Source organism: Seriola dumerili, unplaced genomic scaffold (assembly GCF_002260705.1).
Source record: "Seriola dumerili isolate Sdu_G_001 unplaced genomic scaffold, Sdu_1.0 BDQW01005691.1, whole genome shotgun sequence".
In the NCBI taxonomy this organism is placed as follows: domain Eukaryota; kingdom Metazoa; phylum Chordata; class Actinopteri; order Carangiformes; family Carangidae; genus Seriola; species Seriola dumerili.
In genome coordinates, this window is record NW_019179946.1 from 159,002 (window position 1) to 179,181 (window position 20,180).

At 39.5% G+C, this 20,180-nt stretch overlaps 4 protein-coding genes across 5 annotated transcripts in view; 2 read left to right on the plus strand and 2 right to left on the minus strand.

The window, feature by feature from the left end:
* Positions 1-207: 207 nt before the first annotated feature.
* LOC111239887 (probetacellulin-like) lies at positions 208-7,496 on the minus strand. Of its 2 annotated transcripts, none has more exons than XM_022769824.1 (5): positions 7,210-7,496; positions 6,289-6,396; positions 2,775-2,892; positions 2,326-2,472; positions 208-1,478 (listed from the first exon to the last, which is right to left on the minus strand). In XM_022769824.1, the coding sequence occupies exons 1-5, from the start codon at positions 7,247-7,249 to the stop codon at positions 1,331-1,333; spliced, it is 561 nt and encodes a 186-aa protein (XP_022625545.1). In that variant the 5' UTR covers positions 7,250-7,496; the 3' UTR covers positions 208-1,330. The 2 variants fall into 2 exon arrangements, with proteins under 2 accessions (XP_022625545.1, XP_022625544.1); XM_022769823.1 differs by having other exon boundaries at positions 2,775-2,895.
* Positions 7,497-9,633: 2,137 nt separating this feature from the next.
* On the minus strand, positions 9,634-10,760 carry gng10 (G protein subunit gamma 10). The gene is made up of 3 exons (XM_022769835.1): positions 10,592-10,760; positions 9,838-9,965; positions 9,634-9,748 (listed from the first exon to the last, which is right to left on the minus strand). The coding sequence occupies exons 1-2, from the start codon at positions 10,670-10,672 to the stop codon at positions 9,840-9,842; spliced, it is 207 nt and encodes a 68-aa protein (XP_022625556.1). The 5' UTR covers positions 10,673-10,760; the 3' UTR covers positions 9,634-9,748; positions 9,838-9,839.
* A 2,179-nt stretch (positions 10,761-12,939) lies between these two features.
* nxnl2 (nucleoredoxin like 2) lies at positions 12,940-15,963 on the plus strand. The gene is made up of 2 exons (XM_022769834.1): positions 12,940-13,541; positions 15,233-15,963. Exons 1-2 carry the CDS (start codon positions 13,240-13,242, stop codon positions 15,399-15,401), a joined length of 471 nt encoding a protein of 156 aa, XP_022625555.1. The 5' UTR covers positions 12,940-13,239; the 3' UTR covers positions 15,402-15,963.
* A 3,667-nt stretch (positions 15,964-19,630) lies between these two features.
* Positions 19,631-20,180, plus strand: part of csgalnact1 (chondroitin sulfate N-acetylgalactosaminyltransferase 1) — a 30,839-nt gene continuing 30,289 nt past the window's right edge. The window contains exon 1 of the mRNA XM_022769821.1: positions 19,631-19,756. The gene's annotated coding sequence lies outside the window, so the exon portion shown is untranslated. The remainder of the gene's footprint in view (positions 19,757-20,180) is intronic.

Here is a 20,180-nt window from a genome sequence, read left to right on the forward strand (position 1 = left end):
TCAAAACAGACTGTGGTCATGTTGAGTAGCATTTCTTAGAAAACGGCAAGTGGCACTGAGTAACTTTCCTTATGAAACACTGCGTGATGATGTGGGTTTCATTGCAGTAGATTACAGCTGTGACATTTTCTGCTGAATTGTTTGAGAAAATAATTTAAATGGACAGCACATGTACAGTAGACATATTTATTCATATAAACAGCAGGAGCAGACTTCACTGACTTTCTCCTAACTCTGCTAATTCTACATTTAGATACAGACATACAGATACACTTTACCAGTGAAAGGCTGGCAGTTTGGAAAGTGTCTCATACAGTGGAGCACTTTCACCTCAGTCGAGCCTCCACACACAGGCTCGGCTGTTCTGCCTCTGTAGCTCGGAGGCTGACCGGCTCCAAATATACAGATCAAAAAAGCCTCCAGCACAAGTTCTCCTTGTCCTCAACCAACCCAAGAGTCCAGAACTGCAACCTTTAATAATATAGGAGACTCTTCTTGGCTCTTCTTGCATTGCTAATGTTTACAAGTAACAATATTCTGTGTGAGCTTACATGGAGACGTTGCTGTGCACAGAGGAATAGGTGATCATGACTCTTGATTTTGTGATTAAGATTTTGAAATATCAATACTGTGTATTTGTGACAAAACACTGAAGCAAAAGTAGCAGTAAACAAAGTAGAAATTATATGACACAAGACTACAGTATACTGTACTGCTGGTACTTTTTTTTTTGCTATTTCTATACATTCAATGATTTATTTACGAGACAAGAGTTCCCTAAAGAGAACATGGAGTATCTTCACACAGTCCCTTTCCTCTCATTTTTAGCATCTAAGTGTCTCCAAAGCAGACCAAAAACATGATCATCTCTTATCACTGGCTACCAGCTGGTGTCACAGCTTTTTTCCAACATAGCAACAATTCATTTGGTGCTGTGCAGTCAGCAGCACTCAGTGAAAGGCTACATGTGCCTGTTGCTCTCCAGTATTGGAAAAAAATGCATCCTTGCCAGCCCAACACTCTTCTCCAATTTGTGTTTATTATAAATCCTGGAAGGCATCGTCTTTGCTCTGCACTTTTCGACAAGGCTGCCCTTTAAGAGAAGCGGTACAAACTGTGCTCCTGCTTGATCTAACGCAGCCAGAGACACAGTTTATCCACAAGTGCCCCCCTTAGAGCACGCCTCAGTCCTGTCCAGCACAGAGGCACCTCCTGTAGCACACTGCCGTCACTGTGAGACAAAAGGCAGCCGCTGTCACATGACGGGCAAAATCCCTCATATCTAAACAATCCCCAGACTTGTGGACGCACACGTACTTATACACACTCCTCATACTGTATTTGTGTGAGGTGGCTCTGTTGAGTCTGGCGTTAACGTTGTGTGTGTTGCTCTGGTATCCATCATGCTGAGCTTCTCTGTCCCGTTCCTTGGTTCTTCCCTCCTTCTTCCCCTCCGCCCACACAATCTGCACCTACGACTGACAGAGAAGCAAAATCATCACATAGAGGTCCCACATACCTCTCATTTATATACCGCAGAAATAGCTAAACCACAGTTGTTCAATAATCACGCAGCATCCATTTTAAAGGGAAATAGTTCCACAGTTTGGAAAAAACGTTTGTTCATTGTCTTGTAGAAAGTTAGATAACTTTACGTCTGTGCGGTAAATATGAAGCTACAGCCAGCAGCCAGATAGCTTAGCTTAGCATAAAGATTAGAGGCAGGGGAAAGCAGCTAGCTTTGGGTGCGCCGCTAACAATGGGAGGAGGCTTAAGATCACAGTGCTGGGAAAACAGATTTTAAAACCTGAAGCTTATATCAAATTCACTTTTGAATTCTGGCTCAGTGGTGGATTAATTCAGCAGCTATGGCGCCATGTTTTGTTCATAAACTTCACTACAAAACACACCTCTGATTCTGCATAGCAATGCTAAGGTGGCCAAGGCTCATGGGTATTGTAGTATTCACCTCTGACCCTCTGTAAAACCACAGTTTGTAATTTTCACACTTCAATTTTGTATGAATTAAACAAACCAGATGTAATGTGTTATTATTTACTTTAGCACAGAGCTAGGCTAGCTTTTTCTCTCTGTGTCTAATCTTAATGCTAAGCTACGCTAACTGTCTGGCTCCAGCTACCTTACCGTTCAGACATGTGAGTGGTCTTGATCTTCTCTCACTCTGGGCAAGAGCATGAACAAATATAGTTCCCAAAATGTCAAACTGTTCCTCTTAGCTCAGGAGCAACACACACACACACACACACACACAGACACACACACAGACACACACACACACACACACACACACACACAAAGCCTTACTGTGAACAGATGCAAATGAATACAATGAGCAGAATGAGGAAAACAAGCCCTGCAATGACGCAGGCAATGATGATTTGTCGTTTCTCGCCGATCCGCCAGTCCAAGTCCACATATTCACACCTGGGGCCAACGAAACCACCCTGACACCTGAGACAAGGAAGGAAAAAAATAACTTTAATGGCTTTCATTTTCACATGATTTTGTGACAGTTTTCCTCACAAACATCTGTTTTCTTCTCTAAATTCGTCAGAATGTACTGTACCATTCCAAACCCAGCGCAGGAACATAACAAACAAGAAACAGTTTCGCTCTCATCCTATCTGTAATGAGATCATCTTACTCCTTCTTTGTTGCCAAGTTTCTCCTTCCTGTCCTTTTTTACAAAGTTATATCTAACTCTGTACAGTTCCCAGTCATCATTTCCATTTTTTGTAGTGGAGGTTTCTCACCTGCAAGATGGTGCCTTCTGTTCTTTAATGTAACGGCACTCTCCGTGGACACAGTAGTGAACTAGTTCCTCGGGACATTTTGAGAAGTGGCCATTCCACTGTCCCGTATCTGTTGTGTCTGCTGGAGAAATTAACCGGCACATTTTAAAATTTGTTTCAGATGAGTGCAGCACTTCAGTTACGTCACCTCAGTTAAGGTTCACAGTATATGGAAGGATACAAAAGTTTCGGTATCCCATTGCAAATTACATGATGATTTTTGAAGTGTAAATACAGACATTTAAAATTAGTGTCGTCAAATGTGTTACTGTCCAGACTAACAGGGGAATCAGTTAGTCTGGACATCTTCAAGCACCTCTGAGGCTCACAAATTAACACGTCTGCTCCTGGCCAAGAAATAGTCCACAACATAAGCCCTTGTAAAACTGCACCTTTGCTGTTAGGTGGAGGCTAGCTGTTTCCCCTGTTTTCAATCTTTATAAGCTAAGTTAATCACGCCACAGATGCTTTCTTACCTGATTGCCATTTAAAAAATTAAACCTCTTTTGGATCTGATACCATTATGGTTAAGGTGTGATCAGGTAAGTTAGGAAAATCCTGACCATGAATTCCTGTTAAAAGTCACATAGTAAGCATTACAGTTGCTAGACAGCTTACTTGAACATAAGCATATGTTGTTTTTGAGCATTTACTGAAACAAGTGATGAATGATGTTTTTCTTGACACAATCTCCATTTAGTGTAATGACATCTCAACTAACTTTTGGCAATAAACAAAAAGCAAATTTCCAAAAATGTTGATCTATTTCTTTAACTGTGTCATGTTTTGTCAGCGTGCTTCTCGAACTTGCACCCTCCCCTCCTGGCATGGCCTGATATTATAAATAGAAACTTCGCAATACGATCCCGAGAGGAAGCCTGATCATTCAGTGCCAGAAAAAGCCTGGTGACATCAAGGTCTAATTAATCACACTTTTCAATTAATATAATTCTTCACTAAATGAAACACATAATACAGTTGGGATATAATTAAAATTTCCATTCTCCTCGTCTGTGTCCCCTTTCCTTTCTTCCCTAGCCTACTCACAAACACACACTAAAACACACCCCGCAGCTGCTAGTGGGCCATAATGCTGAACTTCTGACCACCAGTTGCATATAGTGCTTCTCATGCCACAGGCCGCCGCTATCTTTACAACCCATTCCCGGGAGATTATCTTTTCAAACGAGCTCGTAAAGCAATACTGCTGTTCAGGTGACATCAATGAGAGCGCTTCAGTTGTTAGTCGAAACATGATATTCGGCTTGCTGCCGTGGCCTCGGTGCTGAAAAGAAAAATATCCAGTTACAAAGTTTAAAGGGATAGCTTGGGAAACGCATATGTTTAAAATGCTTTATTGATGAGTTAACCTAGATGAGTACATCAATCAATCAATCAATCAAAATGTTGAGTAATTTGATAAGGAGGTTCCTTTATGGTGAAAAATATTTGTTTGCACCAGTTGTAAATAGTTTTCACTTCAACAACCGAGTCATTATTATGACTGGGAAGGTTTTAAAGCCCATATCCGACTTGGCACTAAAAAGTATGGAAGAGCCAGCACACACTGTTAAAGGTAACTGAACGCTGCAATTATACAGTTCAATTTGCACTCCTGTGTAGTACCTAGCCATTAATAGTGTTTTTTTTAAGAAAACAGTTAGTTTGCTAGGTGGTCTTTGAGGAAATTAAGCTAATGTTTGTGTCTTTCTGTTAAGTTTTATTGATGTTTATCTATTATGAAAGCTGAAATCTCCAGTAATGAATAAGTATCAGTATCACAAGAAGACTAAAAAGCTGCCATTTTGAGTTGTCTGGTGACACAAATGCTCATAAGTCGTAAACATCATTATTTCCCCCCTGCATGATGCGAATGAGGCATTCAACTGTCAGTAGTTACAACAAATACCCAGCAGAGTCAAACCTAGCCTAGCTCTAACAACGTTCCACAATGACAAAAATAAAACTTTTAGGAAAACCTGAAATATCTCATTCTAAGTATTTAAACACTTTACTCTGTACTTAGTTGAAGCACCTTTGGCAGCAACAGGCTCTGCACACCTTGATCTTAGGATTTTCTGCCATTCTTCTCTGCAGGAAGATGGGTATTGTCGGCGGACAGCCATTTTCAGGTTTTTCCAGGGATGTTAGATTGGGTTCAAGTCAAAGTCTGTGGCTGTGTGCTTAGGGACCAGGTTTCATTACTTTCTGTACTTAGCTGTGTTCATCTTTACCTAAATCCTTTTGGGCAGGTGATGAGTGGTGCCTGGTTTCTTCCAGACATGACACTTAAAATTGAGGCCAAACTGTTAAAACTGGGTTCCATCAGAGCAGAGAATCTTGTTTCTCATATCTGAGAGCGCTTTAGATGGATGTTCAAAAACTCCACTGATGGATCCTTCTGGCTTCTCCCATCTCCACACAGGATCTCTGGTCAGCCAGACTGACCATTGGGTATCTGGTCACCACCAAGGCCCTTCTCCCCTGATTGCTCAGTTTGGACAGGCAGCCAGCTCTAGGAAGAATCCTGTTTGTTCCAAATTTCTTCCATGTAAGAATTATGGAGGCCACTGTGCTCCTGGGAACCTTCACTGCAGCAGAAATGTTTCTTTAGCCTTCTTCAGATCTGTGCCTTGACACAATCCTGTCTGTGCTCTGCAGGCAGTTCCTATGACCTCATGGCTCGGTTTTTGCTCTGATCTACATTGTCAGCTGTGAGACCTTATATGGACAGGAATGTCCCTTTCCAAATCATGTCCAATTAATTGAAACCCTAACAACAGGTGGACTACAACGAAGATGTAGAAACATCTTTAAGATGTTTAAGAGAAATGGGAGGCAAATGAACTAAATTTCAAGTGTATAGCAAAGGTTTCAATACTTATATAAAAAATTCTGTTTTCACTTTGTAATTATAGGGTATTGAGTGTAGATTGATGATAAGGCTGCAATTTAATACAATTTGCAAAAAGTGAAGGGGTTGAAGTACTTTCTGAATTTACAGTGTAATAGCTTGTGATGCTACATTGACTTGACTTGTTTGCATAGTTCATTGCTCTTGATCAGACAGCACTACAGATACTTCCAAGCAACCAATTCACACATTACTAAAGTCTTTGGTAGCTAACAAGCAGATTTAAAAGTCACTGGTTTGAAACTAACTTGTAGTTACTAAGAACTTCGGAAGGATTTGTTCAAACTTAGTGATGGATTTATGATAAGCTGGTGGGACTCAGTTCTGGTCTCTGGGCAGCCTGGAATATGACTCCTCCACAATTACCTGCCTCTACCTCTGTATTTTTCTCATTTTCTTTCTTTCCTGTGAGGTGTGTCTGTGCACAGGTGTGTTTGCATGTTTATATCCACAACCGTGCTTTACCCATTCTTCTATTAAACCTCCACCTTAAACCCTCAAAGCAGCCAACCATTTATGACACCATGAAGGAACCGCCCCTCACCTCCTGTCCATATCTACCTGTGCAATTGTCTCTGTTGCCATGGCGATGACAGTGGGACACAGTTCGATTGGCAGACTCCTCAGTGGCATTCCCCTGTGCCAGGCAGTGTTTGCATAAGGCCAGAGCTGCAGCCACAAATACAAATGCACAAAAGCCCATCACACACACAAACAGACCACCACAACAAACAGATATGTGCACAATGCTCGAACATTTTAATCAATTTGTGACCTACTATGTAGGAGCTATGTAAGAGATAATGGGGAAAAAAAACATGATCACAATATGATTTATTGGTGCTGGTGAGTCATGATGGCACTGAGCCTTATATTTCCCCTGTTCACACCCACTTCTGTCTCAGTAAACCCATTTCAATACAACACACACCTCTACCACTCTAAACACAAACCATACTGACTGTTCTGGTCACTCTCAAAGCACTTTAATTACACAACCAGCATTGTATAAACCTTTATATATATATATATGAGGATATTTCCCAAATGACATATTTCATTCCACATTAGCAAAGCCTGTTTTGACAATGATTAGTAATCACAACAGATATATTGCTGGTGTGTGGACTCTTCATTCAATCATTAACCGACACTTAAGTCTTCTGTAGCAGTTGAGCACCCGCTTCAAACCTGATGTGGCTGCATTACACATCAGGTGTAAAGTGAGCCAGCTATCAAAACGATATAGGATAAACCAATCCAATGATGTGTTTCTGTGTTTCCCTAGAAAAGTAAACTGTCACTAGGAACGTGTAAAAATTTATCACATGTAATTATAGGTAAAAAACACTTTGTGTCTGTCTTGAGGCCCTAACCCTACTATGATAATATCTACATTATTATACTGTAAACCAGCCCTCTGTTCATAGGGGAAGGTGAACACTGATTCAAGTAAAAGGATAAAACAACAGTAAACCTTACCTGTTAGTATTCCCACATAGAGTCTGTACACCTTGGCCATCTCCTCACTTCATATAAGTGCTCATGTGCACATGAAAGTTCAGTGTCATTGGCGAGTAGAAGTCAAACTGGATCAGTCATTTCTCAGAGGTCAATGACCTTTGAAAAAAGTGTGGACAAGCTGTGAAAGTTTCCCAGTGGCGGGTCGTATTGTGGTCCTTCATTGATGGCAGTTAAGCTCATAGTCAGACAGGAGAGCTTGAGGCTATAACCAAAGCACACATACAGCCCAAGGTTGCTCCCTGGACTGTGACTGGACTGCAACTACAGTGTGTATGAGAATAGAAAAGGGGGTGGCACCGAAACCCAACTCTGCTCTCTGCTCCCCGCCCACACCTTTAAAGGAGAATACCACTCCATTCAAGCTGCTCAAGTTGTTTCCTCGTCAAAGAACAACTGCACCTTTATACCTGACTTTCCTTTTCTTAATGAAGTGACAGGAGGAGCAGTCATTGACAGCAAACAGCAACCTGTTTAACAGCAAAGCATTTAAGAAGACATACTTTCCACTGCATTGTCTTACAGAGGAACAGACTGAACTGAGTTTTGCAGGTCCCTGCACCAACAGAAAGTAGATAAATGTAGGAGACACTGAGTAACACTGCTGCAACATCTGGACTTGTTGTTGGTCTGGACTGACTCCTGCAGAGTATGATTGAACTGGAAGAAAGTTCAATGTGAAAGTTCAAGTGGTTACAACTAATCTGTGTACTTTACCTGGGTGTTTCCATTTCATGACACCTTATACTTTTGTTTCAATACATTGCAGCGGGGAATATTTTCCTTTATTCCACTACTTTTATCTGACCGCTGTAGTTGTCTACAGACAAAACATATGATGCATTGTTACTGCATTGCTGATGACACATGAATGCATCAGTGATAATGACCTTATACCATAATATTTAATAGTGTAACACTCACATGGGCCTTTTTTTGAAACTGGATACTCTAACTGTTGATACTTTAATTACATTTTGTTGATACTACTTACATACTTGTACCCAAGTAACATTTTCAACGCAGAGCTGAACTTCCATTCCATAATTGAGTATTTCCACTCTGGGGTATTGTTACTTTTACTGAACATGAAGTGCATCTTCCACCACTGGTTATGCTGCCTTGGAAAAACTGAATGCTGATATTTTTAGTCTCTAAACATGACCAGCAGATGGCATAAGTTGACATGTCCCATCATGAATTAAATAAATACTTTCAACATATCTTCCAACACCTAGAATTGTACCCTTAGTTTGTATGAGAGCCTTTTCTAAGCTTTGATTTTTACAATACCTCTGTATTGCCAACTAAAATGACAACAGCTAAAGTTATAGTTAAGTTTATAATTAAACCTCTCTGGGCCTTTCTGATGCCTTTCATGTGATTTAAATCTACATATGACAAACAGACAACCCATTTGGCAAAGAAATATAAAATATAAGGGAGAACATAACAGAGCTTGTTATAATATTGTTATTTAAGATACATTTCATATTTCAGATGTTAAAATTTTTTGTACCCATTCCATTTTAAATCGCAACATAAACATTATTTTATTCTCAAGTGGCCAAAAGGAGGAGCATCTCATCCTCTCAGTGTGGTATAAGCTATAGTCAAACAAAGGTTGTTGTGTGAGGAAGCATTAAAATGGGAAGACTATTGAGACTCGTCCAGAAGTGTACTGAGAGGAAAAGGAAGTGACAAAGTAGAGAGCCATCTCATGACTGGCTAGACCTCTGTTATGCTGATTTAGATGTTTTCTTTCTGGGGGAATCGATATCTTTATATATCTATAGAACAAGATCCATGTTAAACAGTATATACGAATAAATAAAATAAACGTGCCGATTTAAATGACTAAGCACAACTCACAAAAAAAAAAAAAAAAAAAAAAAAGGGGGCAACATGATTCATATAATCCAATTTCGATACTATGATGTTTCATCGTCTATTTCTAATCCATCATAGCCTTGATGTTAAGGTAAGGGTATTAATACGTCCAAAAAGCTTTAAAAAGCTCAAAGGCTGATTGAAGTGTAACTCTGTGTTTAGTGTCTTTGCAGTTTTGGACAGGAAGAGCCAGTTTCCTCTCTCTGGCTGAGCTTCTAACTTAGACTGAACATCAGGAAGCTCTGACGCCATGAGATTCCAGGGTGTAATTTAGAGCCTGGCTATAAACATCCGCTTTGTATAAGCCATAGATAATCGCTATATGACTCTGCAACTGCCAACTGTGTAAAGTAGTGATCACACTTATACAGCACTAGATTTCAAAAGGTATTCAAAATAAAGACTAACATGAAGTACATAATGACTTTTAATGTGTTAAAAATTTTTAATCGATATACAATAAAACAAGACATTTATTTGAAAACAAATGTTCATTTTGAATGTTTTTTTTTCAAAAACATCACATTAAAATCATATAAAAATGTCTAAAAAAACAAAACATTCTTTTCTTCTGTGGGTAAGATGCCACATGTGTCCACCTCTTCTTCCTCTGCAGAAAGTGCAAAACTTTTTATTCTTCATTTGAAATTCAGCAACATAGGTAACAGGTGTTTACTTACAAATTTTGTGGACCCTGACCTTCACACTACAGCACAGGAGCGTGGTTCTCTGAAGGGGTTGCTGCCTGTGGGGACTCCGACCAGAAGGGCGTCTTTGCCTGCGTTCTGCAGACAGTACTGCTGGAGCTCTGCAGCTGCCTGAGACACCTGGGTACACAAACAAAGATGTTTGTTTATGTGGTATCACTTTCTAATAAGTCACTCTTTGTAAAGGGTTTATATGCATTTATTAATGGATTCATAGATTTGGACCAAAGTCCCTATATAATCAGCCTTTTAACATGTACAGCTGCCAACTTGATGGATTACAATAAGATTTTTTTTTATCAATGATTTTTAAAAATGTATTTATGAATGGAGACAACATAAAGCATTCTATTGATGACTTGTTAACATTAACAACAGCAAACAAGATGTTATTAGAAAGTGAGAAACCTGTGAGACTTTAATTACTTATCAAAATTTATAAATGTAGACATGGTGACTTATTTTACAATTTATTAATGACTCATTAATGCTTTTCACAACCTGGTGACAAAGTAATTCTTATTAATGGCTTAGTAAGTGCTTTACTCTTGCTCATACAAAATTAATATTTTCTATAAAATAGAAGCAAAACATCATATTGTAATGTGTTACACCTAATACAGTGGGGCAGTACTCATATTTAGTAATGTAAAAATAAATAAATAAATCAAGAAAAAAAGGTTAGTAGACCCCAAACTGTAATGCTCTTTAAAGATATCATCTTCTGTTAATTTCTTTTGCTTTACCTTGATGCGCTCCACGCTGGCCTCAAGCTTCAGTTGTTCTACCAGCCGTCGCATGTTGGATAAATTGGAATTAGAGGTCATGTTGTTGGAAATTGTTTTGGAGAGAAGAATTCCTTGATAACAAAAAAAAAAAAGTCCCTTCAGTCTTTCAACACAGCCGTTGACTCCACTAATAGGCAGCAAAAGCTCAACAAGAAGGGAGTGGCCGGGTTTCTTTCCAAATGACCTGAGTGCTTTCTCTTGTAGAGACAAGGAAGCGCACTGACCTCCACACACAACTGTTTTAGTTGTTTTCTAAATGTGAAATGAAACTGTTCCTACAATAATTCAGACACATTGATTTTCTATAAATTTGTGGTCATTTTACCTTAGAACTTGTTTATCATTGCACATTAAACTCTTGTTTACTTATTATACTTCATCGGGCCGCGAGATGTTTTAACTTGGGGCGGCTGTATTGGGAGGAGTATTTTACCCCAACCTATACAATACAACCCATACAAATACAACATAGGCCTACAATAATACACACACACCAAAAAATAGCAGCAGTAACAACAGCAGCAGCCAGGTCTATAAAAAAGGACTCTAATGCTATGGTACAAAAATAGCTCACAATAATGCCAAACATTGCAATACACATGTCCAAAGGCACATTGCGCACGCCACACAAGAACATATTCAAATACGCACATTTTTTCAACAAAGGTATATCAGTGTGATGTTCAAACTAATTAAACTGCTCGGCGGCAGCTTAAACCAAACAATTTACCTTGAGCTGCAGACAATGTGCTCCAGTAGTTATAATAATCCAAATGTGGCCTTCCGCTCAGATGTTGTGGAAAGTCTAGCATCATCGCATGGATGTCCAATGAGTTAAAAATGTCAGTGTGGACATGCATCAAGTAGGAGGTAATTTGTCTCTCTTGGGTATTATAATACATCCAAGCTCCTGGGTCATGGTGTTGCGTAGCCATGTTTTCACTCGACGCAAGGCGGAGAAGGCCCGCTTGGATGAGGCCACATAACTATGAGTTTTTAAGCTACTGTAAACAGAGTGAGTTTGTTTGTTTGTTTGTTTGTTTGTTTGTGGATGGAGGTTAGATAGACATGTTTCTTCAACTTGAACTGTGACACGAGACTCTCTGGTAAAGTCGCCTAGCATTTTGGCTAGAGGTCAGGGCGGCCTGGGTCCTGCTCCTCGGGAAGGTGAAGGGGCGCCGATTCAACAGGTTTCCCTCTGTTGCCTCTTCACGCAGGCAAAACACACAACCGGACCACACTGCGCCACGTAATGAAGCCACTTCCATTTAGCAAACCGAGTTCGTGTGAATACACGCCTGAAAGTTTCTTTCCCAAAACGTCTGGCCGGAAAACTGACGTTGGGTGGCTGAGGAGGCTTTTCAAATGCCGCCAAGTCAATCCTAGCCTGACACCTGTTAACAGCAGGATCCTCGTCCCCGAGGAAAAATTACGACCAAACGAAAACGATGCTGGTGGAGCTGCTCTCCTGCAAAGGCTGGACTTCATTTGTGCTCTCTTTAGCTGGTGGTTTGCCAAAAAAACAAAATCTGCAATACGCTTTCCTCCATTGCGACTTTATCCTGTGATTAGCTATCGATGCTGCAGCAGCCGGATGTAAATTTACGAACCCTACTATATAGAGTTGACATGACCCGCCCTACACTGCCTCTGATTGGCTAATGGTTGCTGCCTTCGCTGGTTGGATTGGTTAGATTTTATTTTCTTTTTTCTGTAAGTGCTGCTTATCCATAATTGTTTTTCATTCATATATTTATTTCATTTATAATGTTTATAAATTTTTTTCCTCTTAAATATTGTTCTTGTATGTCATTATTTTAATTCACAAGTTTATTTTATTTATTAATTTGTTTGTTTTCCTTTTTCCCTATGTTGTAGTTGTGTTAATTTTTGTTTGTTTAGTAATTCATTCATTTATTTTTTCCTTTTCTTACTTTTTTCTATAATGTTGTTCTTATAATTATTAGGCTATTTTAATTAATTTGTTAATTTTATTTACTGAGTATTTATTTTTGTTTTCTTTTTTGATTTTCTATAGCTGTGGTTCTATATATTATAATTCCAATCAATATTTTATTTATTTTTTGCTTTTTATATAAATGTTAAGGTTTCTTCTGCTTAGATAATTGGCAATTTGCTTGTATGTTTTAAGATACAAAGCCTGAAATGTTTGTTGAGTGATTTTTTTTTTTAAAACGCACAAAACGAAACACAAAACAAAACTACGCATGCGTGAGTGTGTGCTGCCCGAAAGTGCTGCGAGATGTCGTGCTGCTGCTGCTGCTGCTGCCGCTTCCGCTCTTGGATGTATGATTATAAGCAGCAGCTTTCCCCTCCTGAAACCCACGTGGTTAACGAACCACAACACCGTCCTCTCGTGTCCTCATTGGCCCACAGGTGATTATCGGGATTGGTTGTAAGTAGCTTTTACTGAAAGGTAAAAGTTAGAGGAACCTTCTTCATTCAAAGAATTACCACTTCTACTGAAGAACAGCGTCGAGGTGTTGAAACTAAACGGGGGAAATGAGCTAAAACTACAGTTAGAGCTGTCAAACCTCCCGGATTCTTTAACTTGAAGTCTGAGTCTGTCTGAGGGGTTAGCAGACATGGTAGAGGTATTTGCCGGGCGGACACTCCTGAATAAAGACGGGGATTTCGTCGACTCCGAAGAGGCGTTGAGGAATAAAGTGGTGGGGATCTACTTTTCTGCAGGATGGTGTCCGCCTTGTCGGGACTTCACACCCATCCTGTGTGATTTCTACACGGAGCTGGTTGAAGAGAGTGAACCTCCTGCTCAGTTTGAAATAGTTTTTGTCTCTTCTGACAAGTCGAGCGATGATATGGTTGAATATTATCATGATATGCACGGAGACTGGCTTGCTCTGCCCTGGACGGATGACTACAAACAGTTAGTATTAAAATTTGATGAAAAGTCAATGGAGTTTTGGTTATTTAACTTAGAAAGTTTCCCTTTGCTCTCTCACTTTCTCTTCAATATTCTTCACAGAGATTTTGAGCTCAACATATGTCAAAAATATAATTAGCTGCAATTAGTTGTGCTTTATTTGTCTTATATCTCATTAGGATTTAACACTATTGTCTATACAGCTTATAAGGCTGTGCTCCAGCTTATGTAAAATGCTTATGTGGGTCACCCTCTCAGGGATTAGGTTTAAACTTCCTCCCGCATTAGTCTGAAAGTGACTTTAAGACTGGTCTATTCAATGTTAATCTTGTGCTTTATTTGATTTCAATTTATATATTCTTTCTATACATATATACATTTTTTTTTATTGAGTGTCCAGGTCCCAGGTTGGATTGAATATTTGCTTTTTGTTTGTTTTTTTATTTGTGAATATTTGGACAAATATGTGACAAATATTTGTATGTTGTTTATTAGAGAATCTAATCCTAATTAAATCTGTCTGTGTATGTACAGTACCAAATGCTTATCCTCTTATGTAGATCAAGCATCAGTGGTGGAAGAAAGTACTACATTTTCTTAAGTAGACATAGGATTACCACAATAAAAGTCCTGCATTCAATCAGGTAGAAGTATAGACTTGATGTGTCAAATGTGCTTGAAGTATCAAAAGCACACATTATGAAGGCAACATTGAACCATGTCAGTGTTATGTCAGTGAGTATTATAATCTCAGATAGCGCTCTAACTAATGATTATTTTCATTATTTAATTAATCTGCTGCTTATTTTCTTGATTAATCACTCAATTTAAAAAGCAATCTCAAAAATTGCAGAGTCACAGTGTTCCAGAGTACAAATTGATGTCTGTTGGCATTTATGCTTGAAAAATAAGTGAAACCATTGATCAACAATAAATCACAGTATATAAAATATGAAATCTCAGAGCCATAGTTATCAGATAAATGTAGTAAATAAAAAAAATACAGTATTTCATAACCCTCAAGCAGAAATGCCAAATATTTGTTGGTTTCAGCTTCTCCACTTTGGGGATTTTGCTGCTTTTCTTTGTCAATTTTGATTGTACACTAAATATGTTTGGGTTGTGGACTGTTGCAGTTTGAAGATGTCACCTTAGCTCTTGGAAATCAATGGGTATTTATATATATATATATATATATATATATTATAATCAGAAGATTGATTTTTATAACATTCCAATACTGTTAAATTTACTTATACTATAAAAGTAAAGTCCACTATGTAGGATAAGTGGCCACTGTTGGCTGAGTTATTCTAGGCTGAGGCTGAGCAGAATCTAGCTGTCTTATATACTGTCGGGTGGTTTACTTTACTACTGTATATGCTCATTGTAGCATTTTAAAATCTTAATCAGCAAAGCAACTACCAACTCTCCATCTGTCAGATAAATGTGGTGGAGTAAAAAATTACAATCTTTTTCTCTTAAATGTAGAATTGAAGTATAAAGGTTGTGTTAAATAGAAATGCTAAAGTCCCTCAGATTTGTGTACAAGTACTGTACTTGAGTAAATGTACTTTACTGTCAGGTCTAGTACTCTTTTTTTTTTTCACAGAGTAGAAGCAGCAGAGCAGTCGTTGATTCCAGGTGTCTTTTTTTATAATAATGTGTCCTTGTCTCTCTTCTCCGCCTCTCAGTGAGTTGAAGCAACGCTACAAGATCACAGCGGTGCCCAAACTGGTGATCGTGAAGGAGAACGGTGATGTGATCACAGACAAGGGCAGGAAGCAGATCAGAGACCGAGGCCTGGCCTGCTTCAGGTCCTGGTTGGACGCTGCAGAGATATTTCAGAACTTTAAGGGTTAGGAAACAACGACAAGGAAAAGGTCAGCCCATCTTTTCACGTGGGCTAAAGGAACCACAGAGAGCGCTGAGCAAAACCAAAGTAAAGTCCTTCTACATTCACTTTAATAGCAGTAACACGGTAAAATCCTTCAAACTAAACAATCTGAGAAAGAAAAATCTGACTTTTGTTCAGCTTCTTACAAGTCATGCCTTGATGAGGGTTTCTTTTTACTAACCATCCTATGCATTTAAGACAAATCTCAGGCATGTCTGTTGTGGTTCACGTGTTAAAAAAAAAAAGGCTCTGCTTTAAAGGAACTGTGTTTAGTTGAAATAATACAAGCCAGCTACTGTAGTTTGCAGTTTATTTAAAAGTATATTGGCTTATGTTCTCTATAAGCTAGTGCACTAATTAAACATACAGCTGTCTTACCTATATTAAATACATACCTTCTTTCCAGAGAGCTTGCCTTTCTATATATTTCCAAAAGTTTGACTTGTAGTTCTACTTTGAGCTGCTATATTTTTATATTTTGTTTTTTATGAGTTGCTAAGACTGGTTATTATTAAAAAATATATATATTCTGTGAGTTTTGGATTTAGATTTATTTTTCATTGTCTCTTTCATCTAACATTTCTGTCATAGTGTCAAGAAGCATAAACATATAAACAAAATAATTCCCTGTTGTCTCATTAAGGTGCAGAAAGCCCACAGGGCTTTGTTTCCAGCATGCTAGCACATTCACATCCTTTGGCCCTAATTGCCTTTTTCCCTTGTGTACGCTGACACTGCTGTCATCACTTTGTACATAAAAACATGCGTGATGACATTATGATGAGTCTGCACAGGCCCGTCTCTCCATGCCTGTCTGCTTTGCGATATTAAATACTGCAAGTCTTCAAAGAACGTGTCACACCAGGTAATGCCCCGAGGCTTCGCTCAGGAATACATCCAGCCGGGGATGGTGGTTCTCTTCAGGTAGATTCGGGTGTGTTTATGCCGTCCTCCATCACAGGTATGTCTCAGAGGGCTGCACAGAGAAAGAGCTTTCTCACATCTCATGGCATACCACTGAATAAAACGATGCAACTCCTCAAGGTGAAAGAGAGAGACGGAAAATGAAGCACAAGAGTCCAAGTGGCATTTTAGGAAGAGACACAACAAACCTGCAGAGATCTGCTGCACCTTTTTAAGTGAATGTGTATCATCCAGTAGAAATTGAGCTTCATTGAGCCAGTTTGTATCATTATCCCTCTGCTGTGCCTGTTGCAGTTTAGTAATCTTCCATCTGAGGTCACTATATTGTCACATATGAAAATATGGTGTTAATTCTTATTTTACCTACATTTAGGACAGTTCATCCCACTACTCACATGCTCCACTTGATAGTGTGAGTATTGTCAGCAAATATCACCAGCAGAGTGATCAATATAAGGGAATATCATTTACAATTTAATCTAGAGATTTGTGATTGTGTGGCTTATCATCTTAACGCTCAATCAAAAGTCCCATTCTACTAAAGGCTTTTATTGTTAGTACACTTGGATGTTGGAGTTTCACTGTGCAGAATGATATGTGTGCAGTGTGATACTAGGAGACTGTTCACATTCAGCTGTTTTTTTTTAATTCACCTTACTGTAAATCCATGGAAGGATTACTGAACAGGCCTACGGGGCACAGGGGCACAGGCCCAGAGGCCCGAGGGATCAGAGCCTCAGTATGTAAGTGACTGTTATCATCTCGTGTTGGAAAGTCAATCTAACGATCACGAATAGATGTAAAACAACAAAAATGTTGACAAAGAGACAAAAAATAACCGCACAGAGACACAAACTGTTAGTAGTTGAAACAGACACAGAACGGCCTGAAAGTCTCTTGGTTTGGCTGCCAGTTGCTTCTATGAGTCAAAGAGGCAAACAAATACTACAAGGAGAAGAAAACTAAACAGACATCAAATAACCATAAAGAGACACAAAATGACCCCAAAGGCCAAAAACAACATTCAAACAACCGCAGACTACACAAAAGGTTTGTAGCTGGAAGAGCTGAAAAGCAACCACCAGAACTCTTTCAGGCTTGATTCTATGTAGGGGTGGGGGCCTGTTGCATGTCTGTGTCCGGGTGGGGGGCCCATAGCTTCATTATCTGTCAGTGTGTAAATCTGAGTTTAACATGTGCGTACTAAATTATTTTGGGGCATCACAACTAGTTTGGAAGCCAGTCATGGTCCGAGGTGCAGCTGAAACCTTCAGTGCACCAACACTGAGAATTGACTTTTCAGTGAGCTCAGAGACATGGGCTACAAAGGCGAATATTTTGATGCTAATACCTTTGAAGGCTTCTTTTATTTTTGGTTGAATTTTGAAAGCATGACTTTTACTTGCAACAGTGTTACAGCTACTTTTTCTTGTCTGATTGAAAACGTGCTCTGGCGTCACACACTTTAGGCTACATGTGATGTGTTGAATAAAATCTCACTTCGGCTCCTCTAATTGTTTGTATTTGCTTCCTGCCTGCTGCCTGATTGAGACCCCGCAGAGCCCGCAGCGCACAGCCCTCAGGTCAGTTTAGATTAAGACGGATCTGTATGTCGCCTTCACATTTGGAGTCAGTCGGACTTCTTGTTTGCTTCAGAAATGAAAGGCAGTAGTGTTTCCTGCTGCTGCAACGGTGTCTTGAAGCAACTAACAAGGCTGTCTTTATTTGAGAGCAGGGAGGGGGGGAGGCGGAGCGCTGGGTGGACCAGCGGACCTGCACGGAGGGAGCGCCAGCGTCAAGTTCACAACGTTAAGGAACAGGATTCTGCTCAAACTTTTCAAAATAAGATACTAAGTCATTGACACATGAATGGGCTTGAATGTTTATCTTTCCCAGTTAATCAAGAGAATTACATTTAGCCATATATGGTGCATTTAAGGGTATATTACATATTAAGGGGATGTTATTTGGGTTTCTAATGTTCTGCCCTCCTTCATGTTTGTGAACGGGAAGGTTTGTGCAACACCACCTTTTACTATGACATCAATAATACACATAGAATTGAATTTACACATTTCTGACAATGCCAACAAAAACTAATTGTTTATCATCATAAGCTTTACTTGTTAAACTGACTCACTGCCCACACGACTGTATTATCCGTATCCCAATTATGATTTATCCTGGCGTGGACCATATTACATTGTTTGCATGAAACATTACTAACCTGGTTGCTCATATGCGATTCTTACATGGCAAGTGAACTGCAGAGATGGGAAAGCAGAGAATCTGCAGAGTCAGCCCCCAGCAGAGTCCTACAGTCTGTCTCCTCTCAGTGTCAGGTGCTTAGTGCAGGATCTAACACTGTAGCTGGACGTCAGTGGCCTATGCATTAAGCCCAGAATGTGCCGAAGGTAAGGTTTACCTCTTTAATACTTTTCTATCTATTGGCTTTTAATATTGTCATGGTATTGAAGAAAGATTTTGTGCACATTCAGCAGTGGGGTCTGTGCAACCCCAAACAAAGAAGTGGTAGCGCCAGGGTAACATTCAGGTTATTGCCCATTATTCTTTATTGTCTCTAAGTAATAAAACTAGTTGTATGTTAACAACAAAGTGACACAGACACTCTTGTGTCAAGTTCAGGGCGAGCTTGAACGTTTTATTGTGCTGTGTATTGCACGTAAACTGCCAGCAGGTTCTTCAGTTATTGTGTTCATCTTTTATGTGTTTATGCTTCCTTGCTGCACAAAGAATTTCCTCTTGCGGGGCAATAGAGATTCGAATGGAACTGAAATGAACATAATGAATATGATCTGGTTGCATGGGGCCAGACTTAGGCGTTCTTATACAGATCTTTTACACCAACTGCAATATTAAAATACCATATGTAATATAATATAATATAATAGCTGAATGATAACCACGGTCACAGGACATTAGTCATCAACATCAGTATCACCAATAAAGCCATGGCCAGATTAACCTCCAGGGGTTCTCTCCCCCAGGCCAAAAATTTGTTGACGGGTTCCTATTGACCCCCACTATTCAGGACAGTTTTTTTCACTATTTTCTGACATTTTATAGACCAAACAATCAGTCAGATTTATTGATAATGAACGTAACTGCTAAAAGAATTGTGTTTGTCTCGTCAGAATTTAATGGAATAAATTATTTTATTTTGAAGGCAGAAACCCTCAAGTTCCGGTGTGACTCTGCCTCTCTCCGGTGGACTTCACGGTGCTCCGCGGTACAAACGCTCACGCCCGCTCCTGCACCCCGCAAGTGTCGTCTGTGGACCGGTGGAGGTCTGCAGGACGGGACCTGGACCGCAGCACCGGGACAAAACAAAACCTCCACTTAGGATGGACTGAACTGATGACCGCTGGAACAGAGGGTAAGTTGGCCGGGTGAGAGGGCATGTTCACAGTGTACACTACAGATGTATCCCGCCAATACAACCACAATGTTTAAGAATGAATGATATTTGGATAGTGTCCGTGGTGTGAGTTTACAGTGATAGCTCTCTCCCTGCTCAATGAGAACTTTATGTTTGATGTATTTATAGGAGATATCCGGCTACTTTTCGTGAGGAGTCATTCAAAAAACAACTAAAAATTGTAATTCAATCAAGTTATATTCCTCCCATAACGCACTTTGTAGAGATACGTTGAAAATGAAAGCAAACACTGGCAAAAATGTGGGTGCGATTTGCTTTTCTCTTTGTTTAATTGTGTGTCCACACATTTCTGGCATATTTAATGTAAATGAAACATCAAATATTGTTACAGCACAGCCAGGCTGTCAGTATGTGAGTCATG

Excerpts from the sequence above, each read along its gene's own strand:
- LOC111239887 (XM_022769823.1), bottom strand. The coding sequence starts at position 7,249 with ATGGCCAAGGTGTACAGACTCTATGTGGGAATACTAACAG. Across the intron at positions 6,397-7,209 it reads CTATGTGGGAATACTAACAG|CTCTGGCCTTATGCAAACAC; the intron begins GTAAGGTTTACT and ends TTGTGGCTGCAG. Across the intron at positions 2,896-6,288 it reads CAACAGAGACAATTGCACAG|CAGACACAACAGATACGGGA; the intron begins GTAGATATGGAC and ends TAATTTCTCCAG.
- gng10 (XM_022769835.1), bottom strand. The coding sequence starts at position 10,672 with ATGACCTCTAATTCCAATTTATCCAACATGCGACGGCTGGTAGAACAA. Across the intron at positions 9,966-10,591 it reads CCAGCGTGGAGCGCATCAAG|GTGTCTCAGGCAGCTGCAGA; the intron begins GTAAAGCAAAAG and ends TTGTGTACCCAG.
- nxnl2 (XM_022769834.1), top strand. The coding sequence starts at position 13,240 with ATGGTAGAGGTATTTGCCGGGCGGACACTCCTGAATAAAGACGGGGAT. Across the intron at positions 13,542-15,232 it reads TGGACGGATGACTACAAACA|TGAGTTGAAGCAACGCTACA; the intron begins GTTAGTATTAAA and ends TCCGCCTCTCAG.